Here is a 19,816-nt window from a genome sequence, read left to right as displayed (position 1 = left end):
TCATAGTGCTTTCTTTAAACTATATCTTAAAACTTTATTGCAACCTGGGTTAAAAATTTATGTCCTCATGTCTTAATGTAATAAAATATTAAATATATAGTTTAAACAAAGTTTGCTTTTTCTATTCACTATAACACGACTTAACAAGGGATTAATTTTACATTCCTTCAGCTTCAGATTGAAGTGCATGAAAAATGGCCAATTTATTAAGAAATATTCCAATGTTTGGTTTTTTTTGCAGTTTTTTTCCAAAAAAAAAACAACATACAAATCATCATGAATATCATTTAAATTGGTAATAATTTTACCGATTTTGTCCATTTCAGATTTCACTGTATTTGAAAGGAGTATACTGCAAAAACACAACAAGCATGGATTTGAATAAATCCGATTCTTCTTCTCTCTCTCTCTCCTTGTTATTTAAATCATATTGTCTTAAGATTAATAATATCAAAATGAACATTAAAATGAACCATAAGTTGCCACACTACGAAGTTAACGGTCAAATGCAACGATATTTTAGTCTGCATTAAATTTTAGTGTGCAAAGTCCTAAAACTTTAATGTGGCTTAGCTGATGGCTGACTTTCTAACCCCTGCTGGAAGACCACTTTGCATCCCATAGGAAATAAAAAAAAAGTTTCAACAGACAAGTAAACACTACATGGTAGCACTTTTGTTTTACCATGACATTCGTTTATTTGAACTGATATTATACTGAATGCAATTTATAATACTGAGGCACCATTTCAATCACATTTTGGCCACTGCTCAGTTTTGTAGCATTTTTTAAAGGCAGACTGCCCCCCCCCCCCAAAAAAGCAAAAAAAATCTAACCTGAAATTATGAAAATAAACAGTTCTGGTCAACTTTTCATTATTTCAATTACTATACTTGAGCGTTAAACCTGCTAGTTCCAGTATTGAAAACACTTAGCCCTAAAGAGCAACTCATTTATTTTTTCAGCTTTTTTTCCTTCTCAAATTCAGCGATTTGACTGAAAATGTCCAACAAATTGGAAGGGACATCTTTTTTCAGGGATCCACCAGAAGATTTCCTGCCATCATCTTGATCGCGACTATTTCTCTCTCCTCTATCCATCTTCTCATTCCCGCCTCGTTCTGATTCACTACGTTTTCTACCTTGCGCAGAAACCTCCTTAGAGTAGCGATCAGATTTTTGGGAATATTCGGACTGGGTTGAGGAGGATGAATCCCTCCTGTTTCTGGCATATTCAGAGGTGCTCTGAGTCCTGTGTCGATCTCTAACCGCGCCGTTCACATCAGGACGTCCCAGTCTAGATGCTTCAGATTGGGCACCATGTTTGAGGTTCTCCAGACTTCTGTCGATAGCATCATCTAACCTACCTCTGCCATCTTCACATCGGCTTTTTTCCCAAGACTGTTCTCCTTCACTGATGAGTTTGCTTATGGATTGTTTCTGGTCGATGTAGGAAGCGGAGGTGTTAGCAGGAGCGGGAAACCACTCTTCTGCCGTTTTATCACTACAAGAAGACACTCTCCGCTTGTGTTTCTTACTGCTGTGAGACGAGTGGCGACGTTTGTGTTTCCGTTTCTTCGACTTTTTACGACTCGTTGAAGAGTCGTCGTCGCTTGAAGCTGAAGACGTATCTGAGGATGTAGAAGAGGTCGACCGCTTCCTTTTCCTCTTCATTCTACATGGAAGCAAACATCACGCTGAAACTTGCAGGACAATGAGCGCGCCCATCGGAAAATGGGGCGTCAGCAATGATTAAAACCGTAAAAATAGAAGAGTTCTTACCGTTTTGTGATGGAAGAAATACTCAGATTTCAATGGTCATATACACAATGCAATGTTTTGGCAGTGACAAACCATTTTTAAATCAGGGCTAGGCAATATAGTTTAACTTTCCCTGCCATTGTCTGGCTTTCCTCGTTTTCACAACTATATGGTAGGAGGCGCTATTCTTCTGAGAGAGTACTGAATCTCCGGATGAAGATGGTGAAGCAGCAGCAGAAATAAGTGGTGGTGTAAGCAGATGCATAGGAAAACAATGCCAACAAACATTAAAGGGGTCATATGACTGCTAAAACTAAAATAATTGTGTATTTGGTGTAATGCAATATGTTTACGCGGTTTAAGATAAAAAAAAAAAAAAAAACACATTTTCCACATACTGTACATTATTGTTGCTCCTCTCTGCCCCGTCTTTCTGAAACACGTTGGGCGGTGTTATGCAAATCTCCCCACACAGTGACGTAGAAGGCTTAACTTTTAGAAAGAATATCTCTTTGGGTTTGAGACTTTAGTCTTTGCAACTTTACGGATCTCATATATGCACCAACAGCTTGTAACGCTCCAAAGACAAAGGAAAACTTGAAATCGCGTCATGTGACCCCTTTAAGCAGCATATAAATGCCTAACGTTGCCCAATTAAATGGTTTAGGACTGTGAAGCTTTAGGGGTGTTGATTGACATGTCTATCTTCACACTAGAGAAGTTGGAAACTTCACAGGCATGTTCTGGGGACACCTGAGACATCTTGTAAAAAGGGGCATAATAGGTGTCCTTTAACATTACATCACCAGAATATATTGTGAATATTCAGCATATTGCCCAGCCCTAATTTAAATGTTGGACTGAATGACCTAAATCATCGCTTAACGGGATATAGGAGTCACTCCTTGAATTTCAACAACTGACATTTCTATGCATTACATAAATAACTATAGAGATTTAATGTAAATTCAGTTGTTAAGGCCTGTTCACACCAAGAATGATAACTACAACATCCTGTTTATTGTAAACAAACTGCTGTTATGTCACCAGTCGTTTTAAATGCTCAAGCTCTTTAAAAATAAGATTCTGATTGGCTCTCAATGTTTATATTAAAAAAAATAATTCCTCTATACTTATAATCCTTGGTGTGTACAGGCCTTTACTACCTGATTTCTGTAAACCAACGGACTGTGTACAGAGCAACTGTATTTAGATGCAGTGTGTATGTGACCAAATATGTGCTTAACAGGAATAAAAAAAAAAAGTGAATGAACATGGTGGCATTGACATTACCTTTTCTCTTCTTTTAGGATCTTACGCAATTTCTCTGCACTTGTCTCCACGGTCTTAGCGTTTTCCTGCTCTTTGGCAGCTTCCTGCTCTTTCAATTTAAGCAATTTCTTTAAAGCAGTTCATTGACAGGGTAAAATTTGAATAATTTTCAGGAAGTTAAACAAGCATGCATGCATGCAGGCATCCAGCACGAGCAATTTCGCACAAGTGCCGTTTTCACACCCCCAGGCGTCAGGATGTTAAGCAAAAACAAAATGCGAGAAAACATTTTATATTTAGCAATGATCGTGAGATGCAGTTACCGTCGTACCAGGAACAGAATACAAACCAAAGGTGGTGGGGTTTTATTTCCACATGGGGGATTTATGTCAACCCAGTGCAATCAGGATTAAAGGTTCCATCAGTCAGGTTTCACAGGTCCAAGATCAGATAGACACATAAATAACAAAAATACTTCATCAATACTCTAGTACTCGACAGTTAAAATTAATGTCTTGAAAACTGCAGTGTATCAGTGTCCCAAAAATGAAAATTTACTAAAATGTGTTCACCCTCAGGCCATCTAAGATGGAAATGAATTTGTTTCTTCATCAGATTTGGAGAAATGCAGAATTATATCACTTGCTCACCAATGGAATGAAATGACTTTTTCACTGGAGGAAGTATGAATTATTGGCCTTAATGATGGATTTATTACTTACAAACACACAGCTTTTGGCTTCACTAGATGTTAATTGATGGACTGGAGTGGTGTGGATTAATTGTGGATTGTGATGTTTTTTAACAGCTGTTTGGACTCATTGGCACCCATTGAAAATCCATTGGTGAGCAAGTGATGCAATGCTACATATCTCCAAAGCTGATGAAGAAACAAACTCATCTACATCTCTGATAGCCTGAGGGTGAGTAAATCGTCAGCAAAGTTTCATTTTTGGGTGAACTATTTCTTTACTACAAGACTGTATCTGTGTACCTGTGACACTGGAAGCTAATATTCTGAGAATATCTGCAGTGGAACCATGCATTCATGACAGGCAGGTTTATCCAGCTCACCTGGATATGTATCTGAAGTTTCTCCAGAGCTTCTGCTGCCTCTTGAAACGTGTTATCTAATACGATGGCTCTTTTGTAGAGACCCTCAGCAGTCACCAACTTTTCTTCCTCTTCGAGTCTATGCAAAAAAAAAAGAAGAATTTTGAAAAACTCTTTTGGAAGAGTTTAAGGCATACTGAAACTATTACAAAATCCAGTGCTCAAAGGATGCTAAAGATGTTATGCAACAGCTTATACACCTCCACACAACAACTGAACTCAATATCAATGCAGCGAGTCTTCTCTACAATGTGTACAGTGTCCTATCTACAATGTCTATATTGATTATTGACAAATTGGACCTTTACTGTGATGTGTGCTAAGGTGTTCTTGAAGGTGTTCTTCTGTTTTTAGAGCATTGCTACATTGTGTTTTGGTAGCTGCTCAAGCATTACAATTGGTTATTTATAGGTGATTTCTAGGGTGTTTCGGGTGATTGCACAAGTCTTGCACTTAAATAGCAAGGTTTAGCAACAAACTGAATTAGTGAGCGTCTCTGGTATTTCTAGCAGTAAACTGTAACTGTAAACACATACGGGAACATTCTGAATAGATGCATTTCATCTTTTGTTTGGAATAAAACCTTAACCGGAATAATCAGCTTATTTATAATATGCATGTAAATGTCAGGTGACCGACAGGAATTCCTACAGGTGATTCACAGAGGGAGCTGCCTCTTTAAATTCTCTTCTGACGTCTTAATGAAGTCCTGTCTGGCGGCAGACATGAGGACTATAAATTGACAGTGCTGACAGACATAGTAGTGTGTCTAACAGTAAACAAACTTAGTCATGTCTTAAAGGGACAGTTCACCCAAAAATTAAAATCTGCTGTTAATTTACTCACCCTCAGTCCAACCAAGATGTAGGTGACTTTTTCTCTTTATTAGAAGAGGAAAGAATATTTGTTGCTGAAACTGTGGTCCTTGTTGATTCAAATAATGCAAGTCGGCGGCTACACGTTTTTGAGAAGTAAAAACGTATATCAGGGAACACAAAATGAATACCCGTGGCACTTGACTATATATTGAGCTCTTATGAAGCGAAACAAACGGTCTGTGCAATAAAGTGAACATTTAAAACATTACCTGTAATCCAGAGCCTCAGACAAATGGGGAAATTTCATTCTTTCACTAGTTTGTTTACGTAATCACGCAATGGCGTAATACATGGGTCAATGACGTATAAAGATTTGACAAGCAAACTTGAGATTTTTCAGATACAAAAAACTATTTAAACTTTTAAATTAAGTGATTTTAGTGCTTAAAAAAAAAAAGTCAGGTGGTGCAACCATGATTTATTTTAAATTGAATTAATTTCCTTAACATGCATAACGTTTTTTTTATATATATATATATATATATATATATATATATATATATATATAAGTTCTCAGTAATTAAAGTGTTTAAAAACAAAGTATTTACAGGGTTTTTTTCAGTTTCTGTAAATAATTCCCATATTTTTGTTCTAAAAATTATAGAATTAAAATAAATATAAATAAATACTTAAAAGCTAAAAAAAAGTAAATATGTTGTTTCTAAACACTTTAATTGATAACTTTAAATAAATTTAAATTTTAAGATAAATCATGGTCGCACCACCTGACTTTTTTTTTTTCATCTAGATGAATACATTCTAATATGAATTTATGTGCACACAACATTCTTAATATCTATTGCAATTGTTCAAACATTATTTTTGTATTTATGGAAAATCCTGACCCACATATGAAATTATATTATTAAAGCACCCAAATGCGAGTCCAGCTGTTTTCTTGATCCTGCTACCGCTGAATTTCTGCCCACTCCGCTCCTGCGATTTTTGTGTCCAGTCCTGCCCACTCCTGTAAACATTCTAATACGGCGTATAATTTTCGCGCATCAGGGAGCCGCTATCAATATGCAGGGTACTGAATTCACTTTTGAATGAGCGTTCGCTGTTTACTTTCACTTTAGATTTGGCAATCATGTGCACAGTGTGTAAAGCAGCAAATCCTCCAGCATCGTCTGTCAGTAACCTCTCCTTACTTTCGACCCATGATCAGTCAAATCTCACTCCTGCAGCTAGTGTTGGATGCGAGGTTGTCAAGTCTGGTTTTTTTTTTTTTTTTTCATGGAATTGGGCTACCTTTAAACTGTTGCCATGGGTTAATTTTCTCCCATGGGTTAAAGGATTGAAATCTTGCATAAATTACATCTGATTTAAATGCTTGTAATGAAATATTTTGCATCCTACCGGTGATAAAACTGTGCTAGATGTTAAGTTTTGTGAAGGAGCACTACTGCTAGGAAGCATTTGAGCTTGGTTTAAGATCAATGTGCATAACAGTGACAGTAAAATGTATTTTAGGTATGGAAATTACATTTTGAATTTTGATATTTGGGATATGGCCATTACGTTACTTTGAGCTGTTTTTGACTGGCATGGGCTAGTTTTGTCACGCAGATCTGGCAACCCTGGCTGTATGGAGCAGAGCAGACACTTTTAGTTTAGTGTAGCGTACGTTTTCCAGCTCAACTAAATGGTTTCTATTTAAAAAGCAAAATGACAGCGGGGCGGTGGGCAAGTAATATAATTGTATACAACCAGTGGTATGCGCCAATTCGTGGGACTGCAGGACCCGCGCTACATTTTTTTGGCCGCCCATTCCCACCCGCGGTCAAGCTAAAACCGCCCGCTCTCATGAGATTTGCGTTGGGGCCCGCGGGATCCCAATGCAGCCCTCTGCACCCAATAATGATGTAAAAGTGGATGTTTTACATGTCTAAAGCATATAAAGTGAATAAACTTGTCTTCTGGTTCAACTACGTGAACCAGACATAACTCAATACTATTAAGGCTCTGGATTACAGGTAATTGTGTTTAAATAATGTTCAGTTTCTTGCACAGACCGATCGCTTCGCTTCATAAGACCTCAATATATCGTCAGGAGTCCTGGGTATTAATTTTGTGTCCTTTCATTTGCTTTTTTATTCTCAAAAACATGCAGCCACTAATGTGAATTTCATGAATCATCAAGGACCACGGTTTCAGCTAAAAATCTTCTTCACTGCCCTACTGAATAAAAAGTCACCTACATCTTGGATGGCCTGAGTAAATCAACAGCAAATTTAAATTTTGGGGTGAACACTTTAAGCATATTTAAAAAGGTGGGTCTCACAAAAAAGGATGTCACAATATTGGAACTGATCATTAAGCCTAGCAATCTAAATGTAGCTTAAATCATGGTAAAAATCACTAATGCATAACTTCAAGGCTTTTTTGTGTAAGTTTTCTGTTATTTTTTGGCACACGTAAGTATTAAACTAATCTCCAATGAAGAACTAGAAGCAGCGATACGATTTCTCGATGACATACTGTCCTCCTCTTTCCACTAGTGTCCGGCAGAGGTATTTTTTGGCGTTCCTGTGCGTGGGGCAGTTCTCCAAGGCCAGTTCAAAGTCGTCAATAGCTTTCATTAAGCTTCCTTTGTTTGCATATCTACAATAAAATAAAACAGACTCAGTAATTATGTAACAAAGTAGAACAAGCAAATATTCCTCTTCACGTGAACATGGTTTTATCGTGACTTACAGAGCTCCACGTGCCACAAGGGCTTCCACGTTGTTCGTGTCGATCTCTAAGGCCTTGTTGTACTCATTCATTGCTTCTACATGACGACCTGATTTGAAATGGTCAACACCAACTTTAACACTGTAATGATAAGAAGAAATGACACGGTCGCAACTACCTTATTAGTGTTGGGGGTGACGCATTACAAATAATGTAAGTTACGTAATCAGATTACTTTAAGTAACTAGTAAAGTAATGCCGTTTTGGCCTTTTCTTCAGGCCGCAGAAGCATGGTAATGGGTTTGCATTTCGTTACGCAATGCGTTTTTTCCTTGCTCTTATTTGATAATTGATCAACAAAACATTGATTAAAATTAAGTAGTCAAAAAATGTGTCTGACCCAATCCATTTCTCCCGGCATAATGCAGTCCAATTTATTACCACGCCCTTTACGACGTTTACTAATTACACAATTTTCTTTCATAATTAAATTCAACAAACAAAAAATGAACAAATAATATTTAAACAAATATAAAACAAAAATACATTTTCTTAATTGGCTTCAACAAACGCATTACTTTTAAATTTACAAGAAAATATTTGAGCTACTTTTTCAAATATGTAACTCAAGTTGCTTTGCTTTCCCATTAATTCACTGACAGCACACCTGTCCTTCAGCCTACGGCTTATTAATTTCATTTTTGGTGTGAAAGGGCCCTTACAGTTGCCAAAAATATAACTTTTGGAATTTTTGTTATTAAAAACTAATAAGCAAGCCCAGGTGATAAAAAGTAACACAAAAGTAATGAAACTACGTAACACACTTGTTTTTTGTTTTTATGGAGTAATGCAATATTGTTATGCATTACTTTTAAAAATAACTTTCTCCAACACTGTAGCTAATAATAGCACTAGTTTATGATAGTTTGTATTTTAGCGTTATTTAGTATATATTTAGCAGTATATGCATTAAACAAATTAGAACATCCACAAAAAAAGAAAAGGAACCTTTTAAAAATTTGTAAAAATGTACACCTTGTTTGTTTCAGTTTTGTTTGTTTTTTTAAAGCCATTTCAAGAAACTTTAAAATGTAATAACTTAAAAAAAAAAAAAAAAAAAATTGTAACAAAAGTGATGTAACTAGTGCTGTCAAATGATTAATCGCGATTAATCACATCCAAAATAAAAGTTTTTGTTTACATAATATATATGTGTGTGTGTGTGTGTGTGTGTGTGTGTGTGTGTACTGTGTATATTTATTATGTATAAATAAGCACACACATGCATGTATATATTGAAGAAAACACATATTGTGTAAACAAACTTTTATTTTGGATGCGATTAATTGCGATTAATCATTTGACAGCACTTGGTGTAACCATAAAGTAAAACATAATACATTTTCCTTATAGCTTAAAAACTTGTGTACATCTCTTAATTATTAAAACTGCTATTTAAATATTTATCCTCCTGACAATTTAGACAATGCTATTTAGAAATAAAACCATAATACAAAAAACATTTTAATGTATTTTTTTTAAATAATAAAAAGATGCTAATTTCATGGAATATGAGGAAAAATCAGGTAAACAAACCATTTCAGGGCCCAGGATACAGACTGTTTCTTCCGAATAGCTGTTGCAAAATCATCTTCTTTGAAGTGTTTACTGTGTACATACAAAAAAAACTTTAACTGAGTAAGACCAAGAAAACTGCGAATGACATACAAGCCAAAGACAGCATGTACCTCTGCAAGCCTCTCATTAGTGAAGGCGTTTGTGTGTCACTTATACCCAGCTTTCCTAGGAGGTAGTCCACATTTAAAGGGTTGGACAAACCAAGAGAGCTCTCCAAAAGCTTCTCATACGTCTCGCTGCTGTCTGCGGCCACCTTTTCACCCCGGCTGAAAGAGTGGAGGAAACAATCAACAACAGGAAATCTGAGACAAACGGGTCGATATTCATTTGACTTTTCACGTACGTATAATGAAGAGGAAGATCTTCTTTGCTTATGACACCCAGCTTAACTTTATCCAAGTGAGGAGGCAGTGAGGATGAATACAGTGATAATGTCAGCTTCTCGTGGTAGCGGTCAATGTCCTTCACCCCAGCTGTGGCACAAAATCCCACTTTATCAAATCTAATAACTTTACTATTAATATATAGACATTCATTTCTAAAAAGAGCCAAAAAAGTACCATACCTTGAATCAAATCCCCAATTTGGTAATAAGATAAAGGATCATCGTGATTTCCAGTTGAAGGTACATCTCTTAATGGACAGAGGGCCTTTTAATAGACAACATTTATTTTTAGAATCACATTTGACTGACAAGCTTCAACTGAATGCAGGGTATTTTAAAAATCTAGTTTAACATTTCTAGCAAAAAAGACACTTTAAGTAGTTATGCTGGTTTTGAAAAATTTGAACTCCATTTTTAACCAAGTTTCAGTTGAATGGCTCAAGTAAAAAGCAATACATGTTCCTTATAACATCATTTTAATCTTTAAAAAAAGAAGAAAAAGGCTTTAAAATGTACTTCAAAGTCAAACGCATTTTTTAAAATATCAAACTATTGATGAATGAATAAAGACACTAACAAATAAAATAAATTAATTATTTATAAATATAATTATACAGGTAAAAATGAAAAGGGTTTAAGCAACCAAACAATAAAAGTTTAATAGCTTTAATTCTTCTATAGTATGTGTCCTGTTATTATTTTCTAAAATTGATTGTGTTCCTGAGCAAACAATAATGACTGTTATACATTTTTACCATGACTTACAGAATTCCATTTAAAGCGGTCATATGATGCGGTTTCAAGTTTTCCTTTCTCTTTGGAGTGTTACAAGCCGTTTGTGCATAGATAAGATCCCTGAAGTTGCAAAGACTAAAGTCTCAAAACCAAAGAGATATTCTTTATTAAACTTCAGACTTGTCCACGCCTTCCTAAAACGGCTCATTCAAACACACCCCCACATGTCTACGTCACTGTGTGGGGTGATTTGCATAACACCGCCCAAATATATATGCAAAGAAAGGCGGCGGAACTATTATTCTCGCTGTAGTATTGTTGCTGCCTCTGCCATGTCCTGGAGACGCTGTGTTTCGTTGTGAAAGCGAAAGTACTTTGTCTGGGCTTCCAGAAGAGGACACAACTAGAAATCAGTGGTTAAGTTGTATTTACAACACTGTTCCAGAACAGTTCAACCCAAATATTAAGAGTGTGTGCAGCGCATTTTACGGAGGACTCTTTCCTGGCAGGAGTAGCCTACAAAGCCAGCTGTGCTCAAAGGCTGTTTCTATAAAGTGGGGCAATTCCAACTTAGCAAGGACAGTCTGGCGCTTCTGACTCACAGCCTGCAAGTACGTTTTCATATTTAAAGAATTTTCCACTGATGATTAAAATGCGAGAAAACGTTTTTCCGATCAAAAATGCAGACATGGTAATGTTTACATGGCGCAATGCAACGTGACGCGTAAAAATACAGTACAAGTCATTATAATCAGTAATTATGTCCTCACTGGATGCAACAAGTGCCTCATTTATAATGGGTTTTATTGTTTTGGCATTGAACTACTCTATTCAAGGATAACAGTGCAGTTTTGAATCATTTAAAATATAATCAAATTTAGTATGATCGCTTGTACTTTCATATATTTTAATAAGTAAAAGTCAAAATATATTTATTTTATTTACATAATATGTTTATTTGAATATGCCGGTTCACATTCAAATAAATATATCTGTTACACTGAATCATGATAGAACATTATTTCTATGCTATTTCTATATTTTGACATATATTCACAAGTTACTGAAAGACTTTCATTTTATAAGATTTCTGTTTATATAAAAATCACTTCTGTAAATTTCATTTGATGCAGTCAACAAAATGGGATGCCTCGTCTTTGACCAATATATATATATATATATATATATATATATATATATATATATATATATATATATATATATATATATATATATATATGGTGTAAACATACATCAGAGAAAACATCTAAAACACCTAAAATCCAACCTTTATCTCCAGGTCCTCAATATCTCGTTCCAGTCCTCCAGCTGTGCAGAGAAGAGTTACGAAGAAGCCGAAGTCTCGCACTGAATTGATCCTTCCTATAACCACGTCTCCACGCTCCACGTCCCTGTAGAAGAACTCCCGTCTCTCCTCAAAACACACCTCCATGAACTGCTCCAGTGGAGGCATGATGGCGAACGCCTCTGAAACCACACAAACTTTCATCGTTTAATCACCCGCATGTCACTCCAATACAACTAACTTTCTGACAGCTCCGGGTAACATTCATGCCAACATGATATTCTTCAAAAAAACCTTTGTGATGGGTTTGGAGATGCATGAGGATGCATACATCGTTTTGAGTGAACTATTGCTATAATAGAAATATTGAATTTCATTAGAAATGATTGAGACCGTTCACCTCCAGATTCCTCCTGCCATTCATCTGCTGGCGCAGACGTTTTCCACGATGGATCAAACAGAAGATCAGCTTTCCTTGCTATGAACTGCTCCAGAACAGGACTCACCTCTTCTTTATCCCTGTTTCAATTAAATATTACTCTTTTTTTTTTTCTTTTTGTCAATAAATTATGAAAATGAATTTAAAAAATGCACGACTTTGAATTTTTTTGCAATTAGTACAGAAGTAGGCTCCATAGAAGCACAATATATATAATAGGGCTGGGCGATAAAACGATATGCATCGCGATAGACACGTGATCGATATCAATAAAAAATGTGTTCGATATTTTTTATTCTTCGTCGGAAGAAAACAGAGGTTGCGAAGCAAGTTTGGTTGCATTAACAAAGGCACTCGCTCTCTGGTAACCTAGCAACGTAGGGAGTGACACGCTAACAGCCAATCATGTAACAGTATCTTTTTGGATGCGCCATATCGTTGTCTCGTGCTGGTCTGCTGGATTCCTCTTCATAAGCAGAAAATTAATGCTGCAGCGAGCGAGGAAATTGTAAATAAAAGAGGAAAAGTCAGCTCGCCAGTTTTTTGGATATTATAAGTCTGACCGTAGTCAGACCAATGTCGTCTGCAAATTATGCAAGACCGTCGTCCCCGCCAAGACTGGTAATACCACGAACTTGATGTACCACCTTAGCCGCGCTCACCCTTTGGAGCACAGTCGTATTCAACCAACAACATCTGTAGCTGCAACACCGCACAAGCAGCAGACCACCATGGAGAGGTACTCCACATCAGTGCCTTATGACAAAGAATCTAAACGGTACAAAGATATAACGGAGGCAGTGGCATATCATATAGCCAAAGACATGCTTCCGCTTAGCACTGTCCAGAAGCCAGGTTATAAAAAGCTTATACACGTGCTTGACCCACGCTATGTTCTTCCTGGCCGAAAGTACTTTTCTAAGACTGCCATTCCTAAGCTGTATGTAATGTGCAAAGAATCTGTGCAGCAAGAAATATTGTCAGCCAAGTACTTTGCAACAACCTCTGACCTGTGGTCAAGCCGTACTTCTGAGCCATACATTAGCTTGACCATTCACTTCATCGACAATGAATGGGGTTTGAAAACCAGATGCCTTGAGACGGCATACTTCCCCGAAGATCACACAGGAGAAGTGATAGCAGAAGGCTTGAAGGAGGCACTGTTGTCCTGGAGTCTGATTGAAGACAAAATGGTGTGCATCACCACAGACAGCGGGGCAAATGTAGTAAAGGTGACTTCACTGAACAACTGGACACGGCTGCAGTGTTTTGGCCATCGTTTGCACTCTGCTATTGGTGAGTAGCTTTGTCAGTTTAATGCTCGCCATCAATGTTGGTTCCTATGGTGATTTTATTAGCCAGAAATTGAGATTATATATTATGATCTATGGAAGCAGCTTTACACACTGACATGACTCTGTGTGCGTGTTTCTGTGTGTGATCTATTATCAGTTATTAACGCTGGCATTGTTTTTCTGCAGGTGCTGCAGGAAAAGATAAAAGAGCGGAGAGGGCTGTAGCTGTGTGCAAGAAAGTGGTATCTACCTTTTCTTACTCGTGGAAGAAAAAGAGTGCGCTCTCTAAAGCACAGGAACGTCTCCATCTTCCCACACACCAGCTGGTCAGAGTCACCAACCAGGTGGGGCTCAAGACAAAAGATGGTGGCAAGGGTCCTAGAGCAACAAAAGGCCATCACTGAAGTTCTGTCTTCTGACAAAAACAACAGGCACCTGATCCCAACGTGGCAGGATATTGACGTCCTTGAGTCAATGCATGCGGCCTTAACTCCTCTCCTGGAGTTCACAGAGGTCTCGTACGTGAAGCCTAGGCTCCACCTTTTCCGCTTCAGTTTGCTGAAAGTTAATGAGCGGGACACTCAGCTCACAAAAGAGCTGAAGACATCTCGATGAGAAATATGCTGACCCTGACACAGATGATCTCCTTGATATGGCTACTTTCGTGGACCCTAGGTTTAAAGGCCAATACATCAGACCAGAGAAGGTAGGGGCCATTCAAATGAGAGCTGTGTCTGAGATCATGGATGAAGACCAGGGCCTTCTGAGGGAGCAGCAGACCAAGGTGCAGAAGGAGGAGCTGTCCGTGGACCACCTATGCCACTGGGCGTGAAGAAGCAACTCAAATCATTGGGGAGCTTTTTTAAAAAACAGTGCCAAGAAGATGATGCTTTGCCTCTCACTGAAAAACAAAAAGTGGAGAGCGAGCTGGAAAGGTACCTGATGTGCCCTGATGCAGACAGTGAGTCTAACCCTCTGGACTGGTGGAGGCTACATGAACACAACTTCCCCAGATTGTCTCAGCTGGCGAAAAAGTACTTGTGCATCCCAGCCACCAGCACCCCCTCAGAAAGAATTGTTAGTACTGGGGGTAATATTGTTACATGCACCAGGGCAGCTTTAGACCCAGAGAAGGTCAACCAGCTGGTGTTCCTCGCACAAAACCTGGACTGAAAATATACTTGAATAGTTCAACTTCAAGTATGATTAGAGACTTTTTCATATTTCCATTTTATATTTCAAACAATGTTACTGTACTGTATCAGGTTTGTTTTTTTTAATTACAGATGTATCTCAGTCTACATCAGTTTTATTAGTTTACAAAACACTGCACATATTTTAAAAACACTTTATTCACCAGAAGGTGAACATCTAGTGAACTTCCTAGCACTAAATTCTCAGGTTTCTCTGTTTATATTTAACACTTTGCACTATTTTATTACACTTTATTAAGCAGTTCTTACATTTTCTTTCATTTTGCACCTTAAATGTTAAGAGATAATTGTTCATTGTGACTTTAGACTTATGTTTACATTTTAATTATTTGAGTTTTCCATGGTTGTTGACATTTGTGTCTTAATAACTGAGGGGATTATTATGATCAGAGGAAGGTTAAGAATAAAATAAAAATGTTTAAATGTAATATATTTTTCTCCTGGTCCTTATTTTAAATGGGTCATAAAAAATATCGATATCGACCGATATGAAACACTGATATCGTGATACAGTTTTCAGCCATATCGCCCAGCCCTGATATATAATCTGAATTGTAAAATAGATAGATTTCATTAATTTATCTTACAACTCACACTTTTTTTTTCTTGCAATGCTCACATAAACTTTAGATATAAACTGAGATTTGTGAGAAATAAACTGTGTTTATTTGTGACCCTGGACCACAAAACCAGTAGCACGGGTATATTTGTAGCAATAGCCAAAAATACATTGTATGGGTGAGAATTATAAATTTTTCTCTTATGACAAAAATCATTAAGATATTAAGTAAAGATCATGTTCCATGAAGATATTTTGTAAGTTTCCTACTGCAAATATATGAAAACTTAATTATTGATTAGTAATATGCATTGCTAAGAACTTCCTTTGAATAACTTTAAAGGTGATTTTCTCAATATTTTGATTTTTTGCACCCTCAGATTCCAGATTTTCAAATATTGTCCTTTCATAACAAACCAAGAAAGCTTATCTATTCAGCTTTCAGATGATGCATAAATCTCAATTTCGAAAAATGGACCTTTATGACAGGTTTTGTGCTCCAGGGTCACATTTCTCTATCTCTGTTCATACATGTTTGTAATGACATGCAGGCCAGTAATTAATAAAATGTATTAAAAAAAAAGATGAACTATTCATAAAGTATATTTTATGGGCTATTTAAAAGGTCTGGAAGTCGCTCAACACAAAAACATGACACGAGGGATAAAAATAATGATGTAAGAGGTATAAAAACGCCTCTTACCTTTGATCGGGAGTTTTCGAGAGTTCAGCAGCCACACATTTGAAATCTGGGTTCTCGCTTTGCTCGCATTTTAACAACAGCAGCAGGTTTTCGCCATGATACGTCACGGATTGCCTGAGTAAATCTCTCTCCATTATCAATGTCTCCAACACGGCATATTTACACTAAACGCGTGCAGGAACGTTACCTCAATATTAGCACCGATTTGAAACAAGAGAAGACTTGTATTAACCGAGCTAACTGACCGGTTAACCTTTCAGGTATTTGTGAAGCGTCGAGAAGTTTTGAGCAGAAATAACTGCAGCAGGAAACGTGCTCGAACCAAAACGCTAGACGTGGAAACCGGAAGCGAACCGGAAGAACGACTTGACTTTAACCATTTTTGGGCATCCTTTAAGATTCTGTGTGTAAAATTCGTCGATAAAGCTTTAAACGCAGCTATTTAAAATATTTGTTTTGTTTGAAGGGAAACATTGGCTAAACAAGAACAGCACGAGAGGCGGCAGTTCACGTCAAGCTTTTCGTTGTTTTTAAAATTGAAGTCGGAGATGAAACACTAGCATCAGATACAGTGGTTTTCATAATAAAAGTCACACATGAAACCTTCAAAATAAAAGAACGATAGATCCATAATAGCACACATACGGGCCAATCTACAAAATTAATTATTAATTAGTAGTTTTAATACAGTAACCACGGTTTAATTATGACTGTTGCAGTAAAACCGTAGTAAGTACAAAAATAACCATTACTACAGCATTTACAGTAATTAAAATTAAATATACCATAGTTTTACCACAGTAACCACGGTTTAATTATGACTGTTGCAGTAAAACCAGAGTAACTACAAAAATAGCCAATACTACAGCATTTACAGTAATTAAAATTAAATATATCATAGGTTTACTACAGTAACCACGGTTTAATTATGACTGTTGCAGTGAAACCATAGTAACTACAAAAATAACAATTACTACAGCATTGTTATGGATAGCCGGACACAGAGGTAAGCGTTAACACAGTGACTTTTATTGACAGCTTGGGTGCAGGTGATTCGTGCAGCTGAGTGCGAGAGGTGAGGATTCTCAAGTAGTCGTGAGTGGTATCTTGGGTTGTGATTCTGATTGTGTCTTCGTGTTTTGTAGGAGTGAGGAGCAGAGTCGATGATCCGAACGGGAACACAGGTGACACTGACCACTGCAGCAGACGATCTGGGTACAGGGGAGACAACGAGGTGGAGAACAGGAGGTAAGTATTCAGAGGTTATACTCATCGAACGGAGTCCGTAGAAGTTGAGTCCACTTGGGATTAACGAGATCGGACAACTGCAGTGACTGTGGTGAGTGCCTTTATACTGTTCTTGATGATGGTTGTGATGAGGTGCAGGTGCGGGTGATTAGAAGTCAGGTGAAGTGGATCGTGGTAGTTGACTGGGTGAAGAGCCTGGCCATGCTGTTACAAGCATTTACAGTAATTAAAATTAAATATACCATAGTTTTACTAGAGCAACCACGGTTTAATTATGACTGTTGCAGTAAAACCAGAGTAAGTACAAAAATAACCTTTACTACAGCATTTTCAGTAATTAAAATTAAATATAACTGAATTGACATTGAATTTATTTAATACACGAGTTTCACATTTTGAGTTGAATTACTGAAATAAATGAACTTTTCCATGACATTCCATGATAATTTATTGAGATGCACCTGTATATTGCCAAAAGTATTGGATCACCCCCTTCTAATGAACAGGTCTGACTACTTTAGTAATTTCTATGAGTACAAATCTTAAGGTTAAAGCATGTAATGATATTCTAGGGAATTGTGTGCTTCTAATTTTATAGCAACAGTTTGGACAGGACCCTTTTCTATTCTAACATGACAGTGCCTCTGTGTATAAGACACGGTTCAAAAAGACATGATTGATTGAGTCAGTGTGGAAGAACTTGACTGGTCTGCAGAAAGCCAAGTCCTGATCCCAGCTGAACTCCTCTGGTGTGACTTTATATGCAGACCTTGAGCCTGAAGTAGTCAAACATGTTCATTAGAAGAGGGTGACCCAATACTTTTGGCAATATAGTGTACATTAAACTGTGGTTGCCATAAAAGACTTTCAAAAACATTTAAAAAAAAAATCATACCAACCCAAACTTATGAAACAGTTGTGTATGTTCGAGATTTTACTTACTAGTCCTGCGGTTTATAGCATCTTGGTGATGTTGTCTGACAGCAGTGGTGGGCCCTCAGCGGAAGCAGGGCCTTCTCTGCTGGCTCTATAAAAAATAAAATTGTGTGAATAATGTTTATTGATTATTTAGGTATCATTTTCATTTGTGTAATGTCCACAAATTGCCTATGATTAGTTTAGTTGAGGATGAACTGGAATATCCTACATAAAATAGTCAAATAGTGCTACCCTTTTGTTGAAAGACGTCACATCTGATTTGTTACAAGCATTAGTGACAGAATCATCAGCCAATCAAATTTTGACGTTCAATGACGGCCCGCCCTCTGGGTCCAGCTACGTGCCCAGTGCTACCCCCAGCGTTAGACCGCCCCTTTAGTCAGGGATTTCCAAAGTACGAACATGAAAGTAAACGAAAAGAAAATGACAGCTGCAGTCATCGGCGCCTACACCAGATCTTGTTGCCTATCTACTAAAAACACATTTTCAAAGCGCTCTTTTGAAGACAAAAGAGAATAACTGAGAAAGGAAGACCTACACCCAAACTGAGTTCGCTAACAAAGGCCAGCAAAGTTTTTATGCACCATTTCAAAGATTGCAACTATAAGTGCTATGAGTGGCTATCAGCTAGCACCGAGCTAAATAAAAGTTATTTTGTTGGCGTGTTTACTTTTTAATACAGGTAAAGGGACATGGAATGATAGACCCAGGGACTTCATTTACAAGTGACAGGTGAGTGCTTTATAATTTGATGAGTATTGTATCATGCACATTGTTATGGAGGTGTATGTAGTGCATTGATAATACTGTGGTGTGGATGTCCAACATTTGTACAGTTTTGCTGCTTTGGGCGAGAACCGTTCAGCGCGATGGTGGAAGAGCGGCTATTGTTGTTGAGAGCCTGTGTGCGACATAATATGTGCATTATGCATATGGCTGTGTTAGCTGTAACAGAGATGTGTAAGATGTGTACATGTAGTTTACAGTTGCTTACTGAAGGCCCAGAATGAAACCCCACGGTACGCCACTGTCTGACAGTCGGTTCACTCCAACTCTGCAGGGTGCAGCAGGCCATCACCACTGAAGAATCAACAAAACAAGCAATCTGTCACAGAGCCAACAATATTTAGTGTGCAGTTCCAGGTTCATTAGAAGGAAACAAGCTAGAACAGAGGTAAAATCCAAATAAAAGAAAAAATAATATATAACAAATATATATATATATATATATATATATATATATATATATATATATATATATATATATATATATATATATACACACACATACACAATATACAACAAATTCTACTACTACTAATAATATAATCTTAATATAACAGAATCTGTGTTTTTAGGTTGAGTGTCACCTACGTTTTGATGTCAAGGCACATAGACAGATAGCTTTTTTCAGAGAGGAAAATTTAAAAAATAATAATTAGGGAGAATCAATAAATTATGAACAATTTATTGCCATTGCATGAATAATATGTAATCAGATAAAAATAAACTGCAGTCTGATTATGAGTATTTTAAAATGTAATTTACTCTAATTACAAGTACTTAATTTTTGGAATCTGATTACATAATCCAGATTACATGTAATCAGTTACTACCCAGATAGTATTATGGTTTCTGCATATGATACAGCATATA

At 37.0% G+C, this 19,816-nt stretch overlaps 1 protein-coding gene across 1 annotated transcript; it reads right to left on the bottom strand.

Annotated features, from left to right (window-relative positions):
- Positions 1-428: 428 nt before the first annotated feature.
- Positions 429-16,558, bottom strand: ttc14 (tetratricopeptide repeat domain 14). The gene is made up of 12 exons (XM_079425967.1): positions 15,974-16,558; positions 12,164-12,282; positions 11,746-11,945; positions 9,903-9,987; positions 9,681-9,810; positions 9,448-9,603; positions 9,296-9,367; positions 7,721-7,840; positions 7,505-7,627; positions 4,107-4,224; positions 3,054-3,160; positions 429-1,674 (listed from the first exon to the last, which is right to left on the bottom strand). The coding sequence occupies exons 1-12, from the start codon at positions 16,105-16,107 to the stop codon at positions 954-956; spliced, it is 2,085 nt and encodes a 694-aa protein (XP_079282093.1). The 5' UTR covers positions 16,108-16,558; the 3' UTR covers positions 429-953.
- Between the last annotated feature and the right edge of the window lie 3,258 nt (positions 16,559-19,816).

The sequence above is a fragment of the Barbus barbus genome (genome assembly GCF_936440315.1).
Source record: "Barbus barbus genome assembly, chromosome: 9".
NCBI lineage: Eukaryota > Metazoa > Chordata > Actinopteri > Cypriniformes > Cyprinidae > Barbus > Barbus barbus.
This window is presented reverse-complemented; position numbering and strand designations above follow the sequence as displayed.